General features: G+C 61.1%; 2 protein-coding genes across 2 annotated transcripts; both read right to left on the bottom strand.

Annotated features, from left to right (window-relative positions):
- Positions 1-9,437: 9,437 nt before the first annotated feature.
- LSCM1_07046 (uncharacterized protein) lies at positions 9,438-10,601 on the bottom strand (the record flags this gene model as incomplete). Its single annotated transcript, XM_067324436.1, has 1 exon — positions 9,438-10,601. The coding sequence occupies one exon, from the start codon at positions 10,599-10,601 to the stop codon at positions 9,438-9,440; it is 1,164 nt and encodes a 387-aa protein (XP_067180640.1).
- Positions 10,602-15,198: 4,597 nt separating this feature from the next.
- LSCM1_07045 (uncharacterized protein) lies at positions 15,199-19,017 on the bottom strand (the record flags this gene model as incomplete). Its single annotated transcript, XM_067324435.1, has 1 exon — positions 15,199-19,017. One exon carries the CDS (start codon positions 19,015-19,017, stop codon positions 15,199-15,201), a length of 3,819 nt encoding a protein of 1,272 aa, XP_067180639.1.
- Between the last annotated feature and the right edge of the window lie 597 nt (positions 19,018-19,614).

Genomic DNA, 19,614 nt, shown 5'->3' with positions numbered 1-19,614 from the left:
CCCGATCGCGGCGGCGCATACAGACGTAGTAACGGCCTACTGTGGCGCGGACGCGCAGGTTCAGGTTCGGCACCACAAGACCGGTGCTCTTGTCCACGACGCCGAGAGGCGCGTAACCGAAAGCCGAAGGAATCGCGTCGACCACACCGGCAGCAAGCAGCACACGGCAGGCGCTGTCCTCCGTGATGCGAACCACGTCGTGGATCCAGAGGGATGAAGACGAATCCTGGCCGTTATCCAGCACCACATCCAACGCTACGGTTGTGTTGAAGAGGAGATACACCCGTTCACCCTGCATAACGTTCAGGTTATCCACGAGGGATGTGGCACTGCGAGCAAGGTAGGCGCCGCTCGGTGACTGTGTTGGATACACGAGGAGCGTCGCTGGCGAGCTCACGTACACCGGCTGCCCGTTGTTGTAGGCGGTGTAGCAGACGACGAAGGTCCCTTCGACGAGTACCTTTGATGGAATGGACCACTGCGTGTTGACAGGGTCCACCTTCTGCATGGAGCCTTCAGTGATGACCGTGCGGCGCGTACTGCTGCCACTAACGCTGCCACTGCTGTCCCCAGTCGCACGACACAGGTGAGGGCCCAGCTCCTCACCATCATCCACTGACACGAGAAACGCGACGTCGGATGTGGTGAGGTAGTCCTCCGCTGCCTTGTCCCCGTAGAAGGTAATGTTGATAGGCGCGCTCACCTGGGCCTGCTGCGGCAACGCTGTCCACTTGGTCGGTACCGCCTCCATCACGCGGAGGTTCCGGTCGACAGCCCCGCCGACGAGCGGGGAAGTGGCGAAGGTGCTGCCCTGCTTCTGGTAGCAAATCGTGTAGCTCTTCCCCGCCACCGGCACGGTCACACCGGCCACCTCGTAGGTGGTGGGGAGGGTGAGAGAGACCGTTGTCGACCCGCCGCCGCTCTCTGACACGACGCCGGCCGCCAGCACGGTCGCGTTGGTAAAGCCGCACTCGTACAGGCTGCCATCGATAACCTCCACCACGTCTCCTGCCTTCAGGTCGGCGGAGGCCGGGTCAACGTTACTGCCGCTGATGCGGTTCACCGACGCTTTGAAGAACGTCAGCGCCACCACCTGCCCCGATATCACACTCTTGGGGACGGAGGTGTAGGTGTTGGGCACGGGGTCGTAAACGGTGACCGCGCTACTGCCGGCCATGCCATTACCAACGAGGGGGGGCGTGCTGACGACACGGAACAGTCCAGCCGTGGTGCTCATGCACAGCGCGTAATCCCCTGTCTTGACGTGGAGGCGGCCCTGAAACCAGTCGCCTGGGCCACGGGACGACACCTTTGACAGCGTCAGCGCAATCGGAAACGGTGGAAAGCCGGCCACAACTGACTGAAAGGGCCCATAGTTGCACTCGGCGACGCTTGTGTCGGCCACGATGAGCTGCACGTAGCTCAGTGCCGCCGCAACGGTGCCCTCGTGGTTGAAGCTGGCGCCGACGATGAGCTGCTCCAACTGCGTTAGCGGTATCCGAGACGACGTGAAGTTGGACGGACTTAGCAGGTAGTAGAGTGGTGTGCTGAGTATCAATATGGTCGACACCTCTGGCTCACCAGTGAAGGTGACAGTGGCCACCTCGGTCGACGACCCGGAGCGCCAGTAGCACACGGCATAGCTGCTCGAAGCTTTCGTGACACGCAATACGCCAAGCCACTCTGTCCCCGCCTCGTTCACGTGTACAGCGCCCGCCACGGAAACGGTCACGGCGTCCCCGTCGCAATCGGCTGCGTGGATGGTGACCACGTCTGCTTTGAGAAGACCAGCACCCTGCACTGTGGCCATCACGTACATGTCGATCACCAGCGGGTAGCGATCGAAGTTCACCGTGGACGGGTTCGAGGCCGCCAGCGAAATGCCGGGCGGTGCCGACGACGAGGTTCCCAGAGTGACGGAGGCCCACGAGGTACCGGAGCGCATGTAGCACAGCTTCAGCGGGCACGGCTCCCCGCCCCCTGGGCAAAGGCCCGCGTCAAGGAGTAAACCGGCGCCGAAGCGCTTACTTTCGTTTGAGACGACCCACGACACCCCTGTCGGGGTCAGCTGCAGCGGGTACGGCTCCACACTCGGCTCCAGCCACTTCGATAGCGTGCCGTCGCTCTGCACCTCGCCGTCGCGGAGGTCGTGGCAGCTGTACCCCATCTCCGGCAGCACAAATGCGGCGTCGGCGAGGGAGAGGCCCGCGCCGATGATATCCAGCGTGTAGTTCATGATTTGATTCGTGAAGACGGTGTACCCGCTCGACACGGTCGGGGCATAGCTCGACGGGTTGGCGGAGGCCACTGCAAAGCTTCCAGGGACTCGACGCGACGTGGTGTAGCTGCTGCCGTAGCACACTGTGTAGACGCCCTCCGCGAAGTACTGATTCGGGAACTGCACAGAAGTCGTCGTCAGGCACGAGTCGCTGCTATGGGTCCCCACCACCTCTTCCCAGCAGCTTGCGCGCCTCCCTGGAACAATCCGCAGCAGGGTGCACGTGCTGCACAGTGCGGTGGATCTGCATGTCAGGTTCATGATGACAAACTGCCCGGCGGAGGGAGCGCTCGGCATCGGGGTGACTTGCTGCGGATTCGCCTCCACAACCGTCAGCGTAGAGCGCACAAAGTTGGCAGAGAAGACAACGTCATTGTAGGTTGCGTCGCGCGCGAGGCGGTAGCACACGCGGTACGCTCCCGCGGTATCCACGACGAAGGTGCGCGCAAGGGAGAGCGCACCAGGGCTCAGGACTGGGTCGCCCACGGTCTCCACGGTTGCCTCATCCGCAGGCGACGAGCTGTCGGTAGAGCTGCCATGCAATAGCTCAAAGCAGTGTACGCTGCTGGGCACTAGGCGAAGCGAGTCCTGCAACGTCAGCGCGCACGCCGCCGTCATGCACCGGCGAAGAACCGTAATGGTAATGGGCGCGCCGGCGCGGTTGCGAGGCGCCGCAACGCTCGAGACGGTGTAGTACGTAGGGTTCGCCGTCTCTACGGCTACACGGCCCATGTAGGTATCTGCAGATTGCCCAAAGGCGGTGTAGCAGATGACGTAGATGGCGCCGTAGCCGTAGTTGTTGAAGCCGAGAGGCGCGGTGTAGATGGTGGTGTCCCCTGTCACGCTCACTGTCGACGATGTGAAGGTGATGTTGGACGTGTAGGCAACGCGCATCCCGATCGCACACGCCGTTGGGTCACAGTAGCAGTCCGGGCTCGGGCTCGCCGACTGCGCATACCTGTAAAAGTAGACGGCGTCCTTGCTGACGGAGAGGCTTGTGAGGTTGCTGGTAAAGCTGAGCTGAACCGGCTGCCCAGCGCGCAAGCCCATCGTCTCCGTCGGCATCAACCATGTGAAGGAGGACGGGATCGCTGCGGAAACGCTCACCGAGCCAGCCATCGTGACGTGCGAGTCCCTGCTGCCGACGGACCATGAGTAGCACAGGTACACGCTCTCGCCATCGTGCAGCCTGTCTGCGCGAGTGTAGATCGCTGTGGTCGAGGTGGTGGTGCTGCTGTTTGTGTCCATAGCGGACACCAGAGCCGTCGCCGGGGTCTGGGAGACCGGCGGGCACACTGCCACTAGGGTACCATCGCTTGTCGTGTAGAGAGCCAGCAGCGAGCTCGCCTTCACGGCGTACACGACGTTTGTCCTCGCGTCGAGGCTGACGCCTCTGAAGGTTGTCCGAAGCGTGCTCATCGCCACACGCCACGTGCGGGGCGTGTTCGACACGAGCGTTGGGTTCTGAAGAGTCGTCTCGAAGCCGAAAGAGGTGCTCGTCGCCGACTTCTCGGCAGAGGGCAAGACCGCTACGTACACTCCCGAGCTGCTCGAGGTCGCCACACATATTATGTAGCGCGTCTCTGCTTCATGCACCTGCATGGAGGCGAAGAATGCAGTGCTGCCACTCCCTGTAAGAGAGCTGGTGTAATCGGCGGCAAGCTGCTCGTTTGCGCACGCAGCACGCAGGATCGTGCCGCACGGTACCGTCACGCACCTGTCCGGAGCCTGCACCACCTTGATGGCCACCGGCGTGGTGCTTGGGGAGAGCGGCTGACCGCTTGTGGTGGTCAGGCGCACCGTCGCCGTTTCACCAACACTGAGGAGGGTGCCGACAGTGGTGTTGCCGCTGCCACTCGTTTCCAGGTTTGTAATGCTGTATCGCACTGGAAAGGCAGCGATGTAAATGTTTGACGCCGCGCAGGTTGACGACACGGCAGACCTGCTGTCGCTGCTGCGCGCCACCACCCACACACGTGACCCCTGCTGACGGTAGCAGACGACGATGCACGTCTCGGCCGAGCCGACGAGGGTGTATGCGTACATCACTTTGGGCGTAATCTCTATCACCGAGTAGATGCTGGCGGCGGTCGAGGTGGAGCTGCTGTCACCGCACGTCCCGCCCGGCAAGACCAGCTGCACTTCATCGTCAGCGGATAGGCCCGTGCCTGTGAAGATCAGCTTCACAGACTCGCCAGCAAACATGGGGTACGGCGTTACGGCATACGTTGGGTTTCGCGCCTGCAGTGCTACACTGCCGTTGATGTGCGCGAAGTTCCGCTGGTCACTGTTGCCGCTTTTCAGGTAGCACACGCTCAGCGTCATGGCTGCGTTCGCGTCTTCGGGGTCGACCGTGACAGTACACGTGGTGGCTGTGCTGCCGTCTCCCATCATGTCGCAGGTGAAGTACATGTTGCCGCTTCCTGCCTCTGAGCCGCTGCTGTAGCTCGACGAGCCCCCGCTGCTGTCTCGGTCGCACGGGCTTCTGCTGCTGCTGGAGGAGAGGTACGCCCTGTCTGCGGACCCGCCGAGGCCGCTTCCCTCAAAGGCCAGGGTCAGGGTCTCGCCGACGGTGGGACTTGTGACCGGGCTGGTGATAGTAAATCCGGTCGGCTGCAGCACGTCGATTGTGAAGTCCGCCGCCTGCTTCGAGGCGGAGAGGTAAGCGCTGGACCACAGGCCGCTGCTGGCGCGCCGGTAGCAGACGCGGCCCACCGCCGGGGTCTTGACGAGGTCCGGCGCCACAAATGACACCTGCGCCGAGAAGGTGCCGTTGGGCGCGGCCGTCACCTGCAGAGACCCAAGCTCAAGGTTGGGTAGCAGCGCCGCCGTAGAGAGGGTGCAGCTGTCGGAGCTGCGAATAACTTTGACGGCGTCCTGCACGCTCAAGCCAGTGCTGGTGAAGTAGATGAGGCCGCTTTCGCGCGCCTGTGGATGCTCTGGCGCGCGCGTGTACACGCCTGGGTCCGCGCTGCCGAAGTGGAGCGTGTAGCTGCTGATGGTCGGTGAGGCGGACGTCACGACGGTAAAGGACATCGCCGTCACCGGGCTGCCGCAGTAGGCAGAGGCGCTATAGCAGTACGGCACGCATATGTAGTAGCCCTCCTCGTTAGGGGTGTAGGGCACTGTGAAGCTGCCGGTCACGTTCCCGGTGGGCTGGCCTTGCAGACTCGAGAGAGCGATGACGCTGGCTGGAGCCGCGCCGGCCGCCCCTACCGTGGCACACGCCGTCACCAGCGCGTTCAGGTCGGTGCAGTCACTCTGGACGGTACTGCCGCTCACCGAGATGTCCCCGCACGGCACAAGCAGGGTCGTATACCGTCCCGTCAGGCCCTCGTTGATCGGGCGGCCGCTCTGCGCAGCCTGTACAATGGACAGACTCACAGGACCTTCGCCACCGCTGGCGATCGCGGGGTTCATGCTAAAACTTGCGTAGATGGGAGGCCACACCGTCAGTGCATCGCTCAGACCCGGTGCGACGTAGCTGCGCCGGAGAACCGTCGCTGAATGCCCTGCGCGTGAGAGGTAGCACGGGTAGTATGCCGCGTCTACGGCGAACATTGTCGACGCCACGGCAAAGATGATCTGGCCAGTAAAACCGCCGCTGCCGGTGGCTGTGACAGCGTAGTAGCCGGGAGTGCTCTCAGTAGGGGTGCTGCTGTACACGCAACGCGCCACGTCGGACGACAGAACAAAGAAAACCAAGTCGCCGGTGGTGATGCTCGGCTCCTGCGCTAAAGGGTTGGACTCCAAGTGCAGCTGCACCGTTTGGTACAGGGAAGGATCTTGCACATTGGCTGTGGTGAACGTCATGGCCGCGCACACGGGTGACATGGCCGTAAGCGCCGCCCCAATGCACGCGAGGCGCAGCAAAAGCAGTCCGCACTTTCCTCCCCAGTTCGCAGCGGGGCTTCTACACCGCCGAGGCCTGTCGCCATAGAGTGTTGGCGCCATTGCCGCGCTGAGTTTCAAGGTTGCTCTGCGCTCACCTGCTGACTTCAGCTCTGAGACGCTCCTGACGATGGTGGCGGGCCGCCGAAATCCCTCCTAATGCCGCTCCTCTGCCGTCCTGGGCTGCGCACAGGTCTCTTTCACTGATACAATGACAAACAGACCGAGAGAGAGAGAGGTAAACAAGAAAGAGCGCGTGTATATATGCAGGTGTGTCTCTCTGTCTGTGTGTGGGCAACTGTTGCGGGAGGGAGGGGCGTGCGTGCGTGAGTGACCGTTTTCTCTATCGTTGCCGTCCTTTTTCGGAATGCTCAACAAAAGATACTTTTAGAGAGAGGTAAAAAAAAAAGAGGTGACCGCCCGCCCCCCTTTTTTGTTCCGCCGCTGTCGTCTCCCCCGAGACTCACTGACAGTCGCCGTTAAAGCGCAGGGAGCGATAGACAGGGAGTCGCAACCAACTGTATCGAAAGCGGTGCGCTAAAAAAAATAATATGCGGGGGATTCCTCGAAAAAAAATATATATGTGTGTGTACGGAATGAAAACTAAAAGAGAATAGCGATTCGGGCGGAGTCACACACGCACGCACTCTCTCTCGATCCTGTAGAAGTTATGATGAACAGAGGGTGAAAACGACAGCGAACAGATCGGATGGTGATATTTAAACAGCTCCCCTCCCCTCGTCCCCCCTCGCTGCGCTGGCGTACGCACGTGCGTACGAGTGGGTATGTGTGACCTGTACGGTAACCGCGCCTGGATGCACATGCACAGATATGTAGGAGGTCCAGCGTAGGGTGGTTGGGGATATATATGTGCGTGTGTGTGTGTGTGTGTGAAGCCAGCGCCCCTGATGAGCTGCGAGGATACCACACACACACACACACACACTTAAACCAACGAGGGCAAAAAATAGAAACACCAATAGTGATCGCACCAAAAAAAAGGTGGAGCGTTCCCCCCTCCCCGATGCGCGTGATGGATGACCTGTTATCGCCTCGTTGTGTGTTCCAATGTGCTCTGGAAGCTATCGATGTAAGGAATATATATGTATATGTATAGATGTGTGCGTGCGTGCGCGCTACCGCTCGACTAAGGGATGATTTCTAACTGACACCGTTACAGGAAGGCCTCACACACACACAGACACAGACAGAGGGAGGGAGACTGAGGCTCCGAAGAGAAGCCTCGTGTGCGAGTCGTCTGACACACTTTCCTACGAGCACACTGTCTTTGTTTTTCTTTGCCAGCATATATATGTATATACATATACACACATATATATATATATACGTGTGTGTGTGTGAGGGCCGGTGTTTGTCGGTGGGCGGATGCGTGGGTGAATCAAAGAAGAGGGGGAGGAGAGGTGGTGGGTGGAAGAGGGCGGAGGAGGCAGCGGCGGGTTTACACACCCACACACCGTTACGCACATGGATTCGGCCTCACGCAGAGGGGCGAGCGAGGAGAGGAGAGGAGAGGGGGGGGGAAGGGAGGAATGACGCCAAAAGATGGGCAGCAGAATACACCGCCATGCGTGGCTCCCCACTCGCCCAAAACTGGCGCGTTTACTCTTGCCGTGTGTGTGTGTGGGCGGGGGGGGAACCACCGGTCTGCGATTCCCTTCCACCATGCGCCCCTCTCTGTCTGTCTGGAGGAAGTGGTGACGCCCTCTCCATACGGATTCTGTCGCTTCCAAGTCATCCATGGGGATGGTGATACGCTTCACGGATGGGTGCACAGACGCAGTCCCCCTCCCCTCACCCCACACCCCCACAGGACCCTTTCTTCTTCTTGTCACCTTACAAATATCTCTGCCGTGGTGGGCAATCAGGAGAAAAGAAAAAAAGGGAGGGAAGGGGGGGTGACGCGGTGAGATGGGGCGCGGAGAAGACGCAAACACTGACAATGACTCCATCCATCGAGACGTACAGTGAGCAGAGGAACTCATTGTGTGTGTGTGCGCGCGTCTGTGTCTGTGTGTAGCTGTTTAAGTAGAGGGAATCAGCGGTTGGGGAGGCGTATAAGGGGAGCTGCGGAGGGCATCGATTCATGCACTCGCCTCCTCCTCCTCGTCCTCCCCGTCACCTGATAGCTTTGGTCACCCCTGCACTCCTTCGCTCCTGTCGCACACGTTCCGAAACACACCGACACAGTGACTTAGAGAGCACATAGGCGACAGACGGACGAGGGGCCCGCGGAAACAGACACAGAGAGAGAGAGGGGGGGAACAAAGACCGAGGGAGAAGACGGGCGTGTACACCGATGGCCGACCACGCGCAGGGACGGGGCAGGCCAAGTGGCACGAACAGAGAAAAAAATGCTTCTGGATGGCCTCCCCGCTTTCCCTCTCCCTCCTCTCCAGGTCGTTTTTCCTTCATGGGCGTGATTACGCAAAGGCGCGCCGCTGGAAAGAAGTGGAAAGGGGAAGGGGAAGGGTGGTGGCGGTGGTGAGAGGGCAGGAGGGGTATGTACATGCGCAACAGTCGCAACAGAAAAATCCAACGTGAATAGAGAGGGAAAGAGACAGAGAGCACAAGGGGGAGAGAGGAGGAGGAGGGGGGTAAGGGACAGCCGCGCATCTCTGCACGCACAGGAACACAGGCGAACTCTGCATGGCCAAAGAACAAAAAAACCAACAGCGAACACGGAGCGCCGAGGGCGATGACTGTGTTCCCATCATCACCTTTCCGGCTGATGAGACCACCTTTTGATCCCTCTCTTTCGATTCTGCGCCCCAAGTCGCCGAGGAGGACGACAGCGGCGGCAACAGCGTTGGCACGCGAACGAGTCCACGCAGAACACTCAAGGCGGGGGGGAAAGAGGAGAGGAGGTCCATCATAGAAGACAACGAGGGCTGCCGTATTGCTGAAGAGTGGGCGGGGGGGGCACATGAAAACATGCTGACACGGTCAGACTGGGATACCCGTGCGTGGGCGTATATGTTGTCAGCTTGCAGACGGCGATAATGTGTTCTCCCTCATCCTCCTCCCTCCATCTCTCCTTCCCGGTGCCGAGCACCTGTCTCGTCTCGCCCTGCACCCCCCCTCTCTCTCTTCCTCCCCCTCTTTCACCCACAGCTGGCGCCACGCTGCACGTCGCGCGTGCTCCTTTCGGGGAAACGGCTGCGCTTGCCGGCTCGAGCCGGGGCGAAAAGCCGCCAAGAAGCAAATTGAGGCAGCGGCGGGGGAAAGGGGGGCAGAGGGGAGGCCTGCATCAGTGGTGGCCGCCGCCATTCTTTGAGTCGCTGCCGCTGCGCATCGTCACCGGAGGCGTCTCCTGCGCCAGGGACGGATTGTAGTCGACGATGTCGGCCCAGAAGGCGCGGCGAAGCTCCGGGACGCCCATCGGGGTGTTCTCGTGCGCCCACAGGAAGGGGCAGGGACAGACCGGCTCATCCTCCTCGTCGTGCAGATGGGACAGGTACGGATGGGCGAGCATGTCCGCCGCGGTCGGGCGCTTGCTCGGGTCTAGCGTCCACATCTTTGCAAGGAAGTCCATGCCCTCCTTGTTCCCAGCCAGACCAGGGACGAGTTTCGGAATGTTAAGAGACCCCTCCGGCAGCTCGTTCAGTTTATCAAGCGCCTCGCGGTGCTCGACGATGCTGGCCGGCGGCTTGCCGATGTGCTGCGCGATCATACGCAGCTGGTCCATGGTGTTTCGACCTGGAAAGACGGGCTTGCGGTTGTACATCTCGGCAAAGATGCACCCCACCGACCAGATGTCCACCGCGGTGGAGTAGTTTGTATTCTCTAGCAGCAGCTCTGGCGGGCGGTACCAGCGCGTGATCACGTAATCGGTCAGCTCCGAGTACGGCACGTCGACGCTGCGGCTCAGCCCGAAGTCAATGATTTTTAGCTCACAAGAGATGTTCGTGACGAGGTTCGCCGGCTTCAAGTCGCGGTGCGCGACGTTTGCGCTGTGTAGGTACTTGAGGCCGCGCAGGATCTGGTAGACAAAGTACTGCATGTGTGACTCCTCGAGCACCTGGCGCGAGCGCAGCACCACGTTCATGTCTACATCCATGAGCGGGGTGACAACGTACACGTCTTCGAAGCTGTTGTACTCGCGCTTCAGCGGCGGTAAAATATTCACCACATTGAGCAGGTTTTCGTGGTGAAAGAAGCGCATCATGTCAATCTCGCGCAGCACTCGCTTGCCGTCCTCCACATCGCGGAACACATCCCGGCACTTCTTGATCGACACCTTTTCACCTGTCTCGCTATCCAAGCAGCTGCATGCAATACCGTAAGCACCCATACCGAGGATCTTCAGCAGTGTGTACTTGGCCGGGACCTCGAATGGGGAGCCGCTCACGTTGTAAACCTTGAAGTCCCCCACAATCTTGGGGACGCTCAGCTCCTGGTTGCTCTTGTGCATGTTGTCTACCGCGGTGCTGGTGCTTGCGCACGGCCGTGCGACTGCTTTCGCTTACCGTGGTGTGACGGGAGGCGTCGCGGAAAAAGAAAGGGGGTCGGAAGCTGGTGATGACGGTGGTGGCTGAAACCGTTGGCGCTTGGCGATGGAGCTCGAGATGAGGATCGCTTGATGACTGGATGCTGAAGAAGGAAAGTTCGAGGAACGGGGGAAGAAAATCGGTTACGGTGGTTGCAATCACCATCAACGAGGGGGGAGGAGAGAGAGAGGGGAGGGGAGGGGTGGTGTGCTGATGCTGTTCGACGAACAAGCAACAGCCACCACAAAGGGAAGAGATACGTGTACTTCAAATTACACGCAGTGCGTGTCTGTGTGGGCTGTGTGCGCGTTAGGGGGAAGAAAGAAAAGAGGGGAGGGGAGGTAGAGAAAAAAGCGGCGGACCACGCACACACATCTACACTGTCGAGGAAGATGACGCCAAGCGCGGTCTGTGTCTGGATGGTCTTTCCTCTTAACTAATACGGCGTGTGACTTGTCCCAATCCTTTTCTGTGTGTATCACACCTCGTCGAGTTTCCGCAACTCCGCAACTCCGCACCTCCGCGCGCGCGCACGCACACACGCGAAAAAAAGAAGAGAGCAAAAAAAACCAAATGTTGGTGTCTCACCCCACAGCCCCCTTCCAAGAAACCAAAAGAAAAAAGGATGGGCAGAGGGAGTGCGAGGGTGGCGGTGTGTGTGTGTGTGTGTGTAACGAACGGGCGCGGAATGAAGGTGGGGAGGAAGGCAGTGGTGATGTCTGGCTATGACTGCTGTACCTCTACACCACACGTACACAAGCGCAGACACCCGACTCGATGCCGCGCGAATAAACACGTTAGAGAGGGAGAGAACACACGCCAAAAAAATGAGCGACACACCGCTAAATCCGAAACCAAAGCAATCAAAGACGGGTGCGACACCAAATCAAGCACACAACTATATATGTATATGTATATGTATATATGTGTGCGCGCGAATGTATGTGTATATGCAGGGTCGTGTGTATCACCGACGTTGTGGTGCCCTTGCCCTTTCACGCCCCGCAGAGAAGCGCTTCTTCCTTTATCCTGCCTCCCCTCCCGCACGTCCCTGTGCCACGTCGCTGCGCGTGTGGCTCCCCACCACCCCCACCCACTCTCTGCCGCACGGCTTGCCGCGGTACGTTGTGACGGCTTTCGATGAAAAAGGCACAGCAGGTGTTGCAGCGATGGGGATGGTGGTGGTGATGGTGGAGGCGCTAATACGCACACACACACACACACACAGACAGATGGAGAGAGGCAGACAGAGAAAGAGAGGGAGATGGACGCTGTCGAGTCTGCGTGCGTTTCCGAGTGCGGTCTGTAAGGGGCGACACACTTTTTTCCTCTTTCGGCTTCTTTTGCGGGTGGCAGGTGGGCGCGTCGAGTGTCTGTGTGTGTGGACGGCGGACAATGCTGAAGGAATGGAGGAGGAGGAGGAGGTCAAGAGAGCGAGGGAGTGACGTCGAGACCATGATCCGATCAGCATCGTCGCTGTAGGCGCTCCGACTCCTGCTGAGAGTGCATGTGCATGAGTGTGTGTGCGTGCGTGTTTGGCGCTTTCACGATGGACATATGAGCGGCAGGGATGGCGCCCACATCTGACACAGGGGCCTCCCGTCAGCGAATACACTCCATGTGTCTGTGAGTGCGGGAGCGATGGCGCGGCGCCGCCCCCGCACGTGCAGACACTCGCCTCGCTTCCCCCGGTGCGGTTCCATTCGCCTCCTCAAATTTGGCCCCAGAATAGCGGCTGCCTTCCCCCCCTCCCCCGAGGCGGGCTTCCCTCGCCGGGCTGCGTGCAGCGGGCCGTGCATCGTTTATGGCAAGCGTGTGTAACTGATCTCCTCTTGGAGTGCATGAGTGTGAAGATCCCTTGCGGGAAGCAGCGAGGGCGGACGTGCTGCCGGCGTGAAGATCAGGCCGCAGCTGCAACGAGATGAACGAAAAAAAGAAGGAAAAGGCCGCATCAGCGTCGCGCACTGCTCCGCGTTCCGCTGCATTCGCATTGGCGGAGGCGGCGCCTACAGCCATTCAGTGTCGCGTCGGTGCGGGAAGGGCCGTGCGCCGCGTCGGCGTGATGTGCCCGTGCTGCGTACTTGCCTACAGCCCCGTCAGCGATGAGCCGCACGGCAAGCAGCGCCACCGCATCGAGAGGAGTCGCCGTGCCCCATTGCAGCACCCCCCCCCAAACCGGTGAGCCGGCATCATCGCGAATCGCGCCGACAGCCGCGCAGTCGCCGCAGGAGACGCTCGAGATGGCCCCATCGTCCAGTATCGCCCTGCTTCCGTGCACCGTTACGTGGCGGTCTTTTCCTCCACGAAGCTAACCGACCTCGCCCTGCCGTCGCACGCGGCCCCGTCAACCCCACAATACTGGGCAAGGAGGGGTGGGCGGCGGCGGAGTAGGGCCCTCGGCTCTGGCGTGGCTGGAACTGACGCTGAGCCGGCCAGCTGTCTCCACCGCCCCCGGCTGCGCTTCTCGGCATGCGCCTGTAAGCTGCATGCCGCCCATCCCCACATCAAGCTCAGCATTCGCGGCAGGTCTCGAGGCGTGGGGGAGGGGTGGCCGGAGAGCACCGGTAGCCGCCATACGCATCGCCTCAGGGCTCGCTCAAAGCCCTGCCGGCACAACGCTGTTCACGTCCCTCACTCCCCGCCTGCACTGCACAGAGCGCTCGGCCGGTCTACTTGCCCCCCCACCGTGGCCACAAGATGAGTCGTCTCCGAATGTGACCGCATTTTTTACCTACCACGGACAGGGGCGGAGCCCGCAGCACCCTGCGCTGCCTGCCGCCTCGATTGCTGCAGCGTCCACTCCTGCAACACGGCCGCGGGGTTCTGTGACGCGGGTAGGCCGCGTGGGCACGCGCATTAGAGTCCCTGCAGCTGGGCCGCCTCATGCCTTCGTTGCAGCCGCCGAGCAGTGCAAACGGAGGGGCTGCTTCTTCCCTCACGCTGCGCTCTGACTACGCAAACCGTGCCGAAGTGTCCCTTATTAGGAAAGAAGGGGAGGGGGAGGTGGCTGCGGGACGGGGCCCTCGAGATGATGGGCGTACTCCTCGAACACCCGCGCCCACTCCCCATCAGCAGCCTGGTGGCTTCCCCATCCGCGATCAGAATCCGCACGCCCGTAGGACGCCCTCCTCTCCTCCCGTCCCAAAAGCCTATGGGGCGCGACTGACTACCGGTGCTATCCTCGTCCAGTGTCGCCAACGCGGGGCTGCAGGAGGCTCGGGAAACACACACGAGAAGCCCACACAGAGCCTCTATTTTTTTTTTTGGAGACGACCCCATCGTTACGCAGCGGAAGGGGGGATCGCTTCGGAGTTATGAGGAGCATAGCTGCATGCGGCGTATCCCCCGTCTGGCATGGACCCTACACCGCGAGCGATGGATAGGCCGGACGTGGGATCTGTGCAATGTGGCATGGCGCATTTGAGCACATCCCAAAGGTTTTACCGCGGTGACTGGCGCACGGACGTAGCGAGAGGAGGAGGGGGGGCGAGGAGAGCATGAGTGCCGGTGCCTGCTGTCAAGATGTCGTACACTGCACACACCTTTACCAGAGAACATACACACACATATATATATATGTGTGTGTGTATGTGTGTGTACTTGTGCGTGTGGGTGATTGTTACCCGATGCTGAAGAGGAGAGGTGAGAGGGAGGTCGGTGGGTAGGCGAAGGGTGAAGAGCGGATAGAGAGAGAGGCGGCGACTCCATCGGACTGGTGTCAGCATGCCGCTCACACAACTACCCACCCGAGTTGAGCTTATCGAACATGCGGCTGAGGTGTGGTGCAATGCGTAAGAGAACGCGACGTTGCCGCTGTCCCCCTTCCCGCGCGACGCCTGTGGCTATCATGGAGGAGGGCGAAGAGGCGTAAGGCGAGTGCTTCTGTGTGGTTTCAGATCGGCTTCGTGCATGCACGTCGGCACGCTCATGACGACGGAGGGAGTGAAGAAACGGCACGATGCCGTCGTGTGCGGGCGTTGGCGGCCACACACACACACGCACAAGGGGGAGTGCACCGAGATCGACGTGGTCCTGACCAGCGTGGGATGGGCAGGGTCAGCAGGGTGGTTGGGTAGCAGTGAGTGGAGGTTACAGCAGAAAGAAACAAAAATGCAGCAGAAGCGAAAGGAAGGGCACATGAGGGGAGGCACGGCGCGTAGATGGGCGGTGGCGATGGCCGAACAACCGCAAAGCGAGGCGGGCACTGACTCCTCCCGCCGGGCACACACACACACACACAAAAGGTGAAATCCACTGCTGAGGCTGACGTCACGAGGCGACAGAAGAAACCGCACGACGGAAGAACGCCATAGCAGGGGAAGACGTGCCTTGTAGGAGAGGGCAGAGACCGCAGTCTCCCTTCCACGACGCTACGAAGTGACAAGAGCAGCCACAGCAACAAAAACGCATGCGGTACTTCGGAGGGTGAGCGCGCGCGCGCCCGTGTCTGGGGCCGCGTCGCCCTAGACTGCAGACCCCCCCCGCTACGGACGTCTCTACGCGAGGTCGCCTCTGTGACTTTCACCTGCTCTCGCACGCGTCCCGTTCCAGTGCTTCGTAGAAACGCTTCACCTCCGGTGAGGCGGTCACCGCTATCGAATCGAAATGAAGGATGGTGAGTTGGTCCAGCGACGGGGCTCGACTCAGCGCAACGTAGGCCTGCCCAGGTGTGCGCATGTTGGCCATGTCGACCTGCACTGAGTGCAGCGTGAGGCCCTGTGACTTGTGAACTGTGAGTGCCCACGCGTGTCGAAGGGGTATCTGTGTGCGGCACGAGGTGCTCATGGCAGAGACGGGAGCATTGTCATGTGCACCCCATCCTGCTCTCTCACCACTACCCGAAACATCGTCACGACCTCCGTCCACAGCGCACGCCGATGCCCCGCTCAGATCTTGCGTAATGGGAGACACAAGCGCGTAGACAACGGCTGGGCGCTGCTGCTGCTGCTGCTGCGAGGCGGAAGTGCCGACTGCAGGTAAACCGGCAGGCAGCTCAAACCGCACAACAGGCAATCGCTCTAGTGCGAGCTCCGCCTCGGTAAGGTCGTGCAGACAGCGTTGCGATAGCCTCGGCTGCCAGGCCTTGCTTGAAGGCCAACTTGACGACTGCGAGAGATCTGCAGCTTCTGAGGACGGCGACGACCCTGGCGGCGTTTCGCGGTACACGACGCGGCGCCAATACGCGTAGTGATAGGAAGGAAAGAATGCGCTGTACGGAATGCGCCGCGGCTGCTGCTGTGCCTGGTCTTCTGCGGAGCCGCAAAACGCACTCAGATAAGGGTGCGAGACCTTGCCGACCCCCACATCCGCACGGCAGCTGGTTGCGACCGCGCGGCTGTCGCGATGGCTCGGCGGTGGCGGAGCTTTGCGACTGCCGTTCCGCCATCGAAGTTGCCTGCGCATACGCCACCACAGAGATTCAACGTCGGCCGCCTGAGAGGTCTCTACGCAGGTCAGCACATCAGAGCCGCTGCCGAACCCGCCGCGGCGAAGCAGCTGCTGTACCCACGAGGGCGGTGGTGGCGGGCCGACCGGGCCAGCGGTGACGGGTGGCGTAGACGCGGCAGGGAGCGCGAGCTCTGCTGTCGTGTGTGCCGCAGCACTGTTGCGCCGGGACTTACATCCAGCAAAGTAGTCCGTTACGGCAAGCAGCTCGAGCGGGTGCAGGAAGCCTGTCACGATTCCAACGGAGCCGTTCACGAGACGGTAGCGCGACGCCACGTTGCTCTGCAGCAACACGCGGGTGCCAACCTTTAACGGCAGTATCCGCACGAGCTGTGTGTCGTTCAGCGCGTCCGAAACGTAAGAGGACGCGACATCGACGGTGGAGGGTAACCGATGAGTGCCGAACGTGGCCTCTGCTGTTTGCGTGTCGTAAGCGCGGTACGTGTAGCACCGTGGCCACTCGGTGCTACACGCAGCCGGCGCACACGGCCCTTTCGCAGTGCTGACGTGCATCAGAGGATGCTCGGGCGGCAACCGAGCATAGAAGTGGGCGTTGCGCGCGTCTACCTCGCTATTTGTGGCACAGAGGCGTATGCTTGTCGGTGCGGGGACGCCTGCTGCTGTGGCTGCTGTCGACTCCACCGCCAAACTGCTTGCAGATGCGCCGGCTTGCCCGCAGGTTTCGTTCGAGCTATGCACGCAGCGGGATGCCAAGGCGCGATATCCACTCATCGACAGAGCACCCCAACGCACCTCGTCGAGAACCTGGCGAAACAAAGCGTCAGAGGCCTGCCGGTGGGAACGCTCCAGCACGACAACGCGTAGACCGAGTTTCCTCCACGCTACTGTCTGGAAGCAGAAAGCGCAGGCCGCGGCATGGTCGAGGCTCTCTTCCGGATAGAACACCTGCGAGGGGCGCGACGCTGGCGCCGTGCACCTTCTCGCCTCAGCTGTCGTGGAAACTGATCCGCTCTTCACGCTTCGCACCCCTGCCGGAGACCCGGATGCCGCATCTCCGGGAGACGCAGGAAGAGAAGAGAGATACGCATCGAGGTCGTCGACCTCAAAAAGCTTCGACACGCGCGCCGCAGCAGCGGCGGTTGGCGCGGCGGCCCCTCTGCCTTCCCGCGCCATGGGCAGAGAAGAGGAGGGCGAGGCGAAGAGAGACGCAACCGGTGCCAAGGCCCCTAAAGGGCCGTCTACATAACCGGTGGGGTGAGACGGTTCGGTAGCACCGCGGCCGCTACTACCGCGACTGCGGAGGACGACTGGAGGCCCCGCGCGGCTGGCGATCGGTGGTAATTGAAAGAAGTCGCCGCACAAGATCACCTGAATGCCACCAAAGGGGAGGCTCGCGCACCGACGCACTCGACGGGCGATGTAGTCGAGCGTCTCGAAGAGAGAGGCTTCCAACATGCTGACCTCATCAATGAGGAGGACGCGGCATCGACGCCAGCGCTGCGCTGCCTTTGAGTTCTTCTGCACCTTGCGAAACAGCTGCTCCGGGGTTCCACGGCCAAGTCCAATGCCGGCAAACGTGTTGATCGTCATGCCGTGAATCTGTACCGCTGCCAGGCCCGTTGTGGCAGTGACAAAGACGTTGCTAAACGGGGGCGCGGCACCGACAGCCGAAGAGGGGTACGGCTTTGACTTCGAAGCAGATTTGATGGCGCACGCAGGTTCTGACGTGCGAAGGTGCGAGCTTCTGCACTGCGATGGTGAAGGGGACGGCGCTGGGTCACGTTGCTTCCACTGCGTCTTCTCTCCCGCCATCGCCCGCTCTGTTGAGCTTTCCCCATACGCGACCGCGCGCAGGGTTTCTTCCCAATCGTGAGCCTCGCAATGCCGCAACGCTGCAATGATCGCACGCACCGTCTGCGATTTGCCCGTTCCAGCGCCACCAGTCACGAAGATGTTGCAACCACGCAGGGCCAAGTCGAGCGCTTTCGCTTGCTTGGGATCCAACATCACAGACGATGACTGATTTGGCTGGTCGTGCGGCCCCTTCCCACTATCCACGCGCGGATCGAAACCGCTTCCGCTAGCCCCGCTGGAGGCCGTCTCAAGCGACGCCGAGGGACGCTCTGCGGCGAGGACATTCGATGTGGTGCACCTGGGCGTGATGCGCCTTCGCACGGCCCGAGATGCGGTCCGACCGACCGCCGATTCCTCCGCTGCTTGCGCAGACGGAAGTTTGTCGTGCTCTGAAGCGGAGTCGAGCAAACGACAGAGAGCCCCCTCTTCGCCTTCCGTATTGTCGGCTCCAGCGCACAGCTCTGTCTCTTGATGCACCGCTGCACCACGTGCCGTGAAGTAGGCTCCCTGCGCAGAGCCGGTACCTTGCGCGTGCGCTGCGGCGTGGGGCGCTCCTCGAATGATCTGAATGCCATCAGTGGCGCGCCTGGTGTCTCCGCGGAGGCTTCTCAGGGGTTTCTTCCACTGCCGCTGCCCCGGTACCTTCTTCGAGACGCGCCTCTCGCTGCGGAGGGAGAGGGAGGCGCGCTGTACACCATACGGAGAGGATAGCGGGGGGAGGTCGCCATTGCCGAAACCGCAGCTGATGCGGCGCCTCCGAACCAGACTGGGCTCTGCAACGACGTTGTATGCGGTCGGGACCCATGCGCGCTTTTTATCCTTCGCACCTCCGGTTGGGGGTACCCTTCGAAGCACCCTCGCCGTGAAGCGCTGCCATCGCCGAGCGAGCTGGGGGAGAGGCCGAGAACACGATGCACCATGCAGGCGCGGGGCCGAGGGCGCTATACAGGAGCCTTTGTGCGGAGCGATCCTTCCACGAAAGGACGCCGTGCACCCACGAGAGGCCCATTGAGAGGGAGTCACGCTGCACAACACAACACACGAGACCGCACGGCAGAGAGAAAGAGAGGGGCCCTCCATTCCTTACTCCTCATATCTCCATTGATGCGTCGTCTCGCGTCCGCCCAGTGCACGCCTGACGCCAATGCTGCTGTCAACTCCCGGCGCGACAAGGTTTTCACTTCGGTGAGCCGAGAAACAAGAAAAAAAAGTGCGAAGAGAAGGTGTACGCGCGCAGAGGAACGGCGCCGTAAGCAATGTAAGAGCGTGCGGGGCTCCTCTGACCTGCCGTTGGTGTGGTGACCTGAGCACTGTAAGCAGAACGAAAAAAAAGGTAGCGTGACAATGATCGGCGCACGCCCAGGAAGCACGGCTAAGAGCCCCTCTGCGACGATGCACACGCGCGCCCCCGCCTTCCACGCTCACTGCGCCACTCCCTCTTCCAACCAGAGCGCCTAAAGTAAGTGCACAAGCAAAACTGAGGGTGCAGCGCCTCTTGTCTCCCACCCCGTGCACGCAAAGCGGAAGCCCCAATGACAGCGCCGCCAGTAAGCGCCCTCAGCCTGCCGCTTTCCCTCTCTTGCCTTCAAAGACTTCGCTCTCCTGCGCACCAGAACGAGCCCGCAGGTGTGCGCCACCCTTCCCATGCAGCACACTCCCTCAAGCAGGAGGAAGTGA

The sequence above is a fragment of the Leishmania martiniquensis genome, chromosome 10 (genome assembly GCF_017916325.1).
Source record: "Leishmania martiniquensis isolate LSCM1 chromosome 10, whole genome shotgun sequence".
In the NCBI taxonomy this organism is placed as follows: Eukaryota; Euglenozoa; class Kinetoplastea; order Trypanosomatida; family Trypanosomatidae; genus Leishmania; species Leishmania martiniquensis.
Note: the sequence above shows the minus strand (reverse complement) of the source record. Positions and strands in the feature narration are given on the sequence as shown.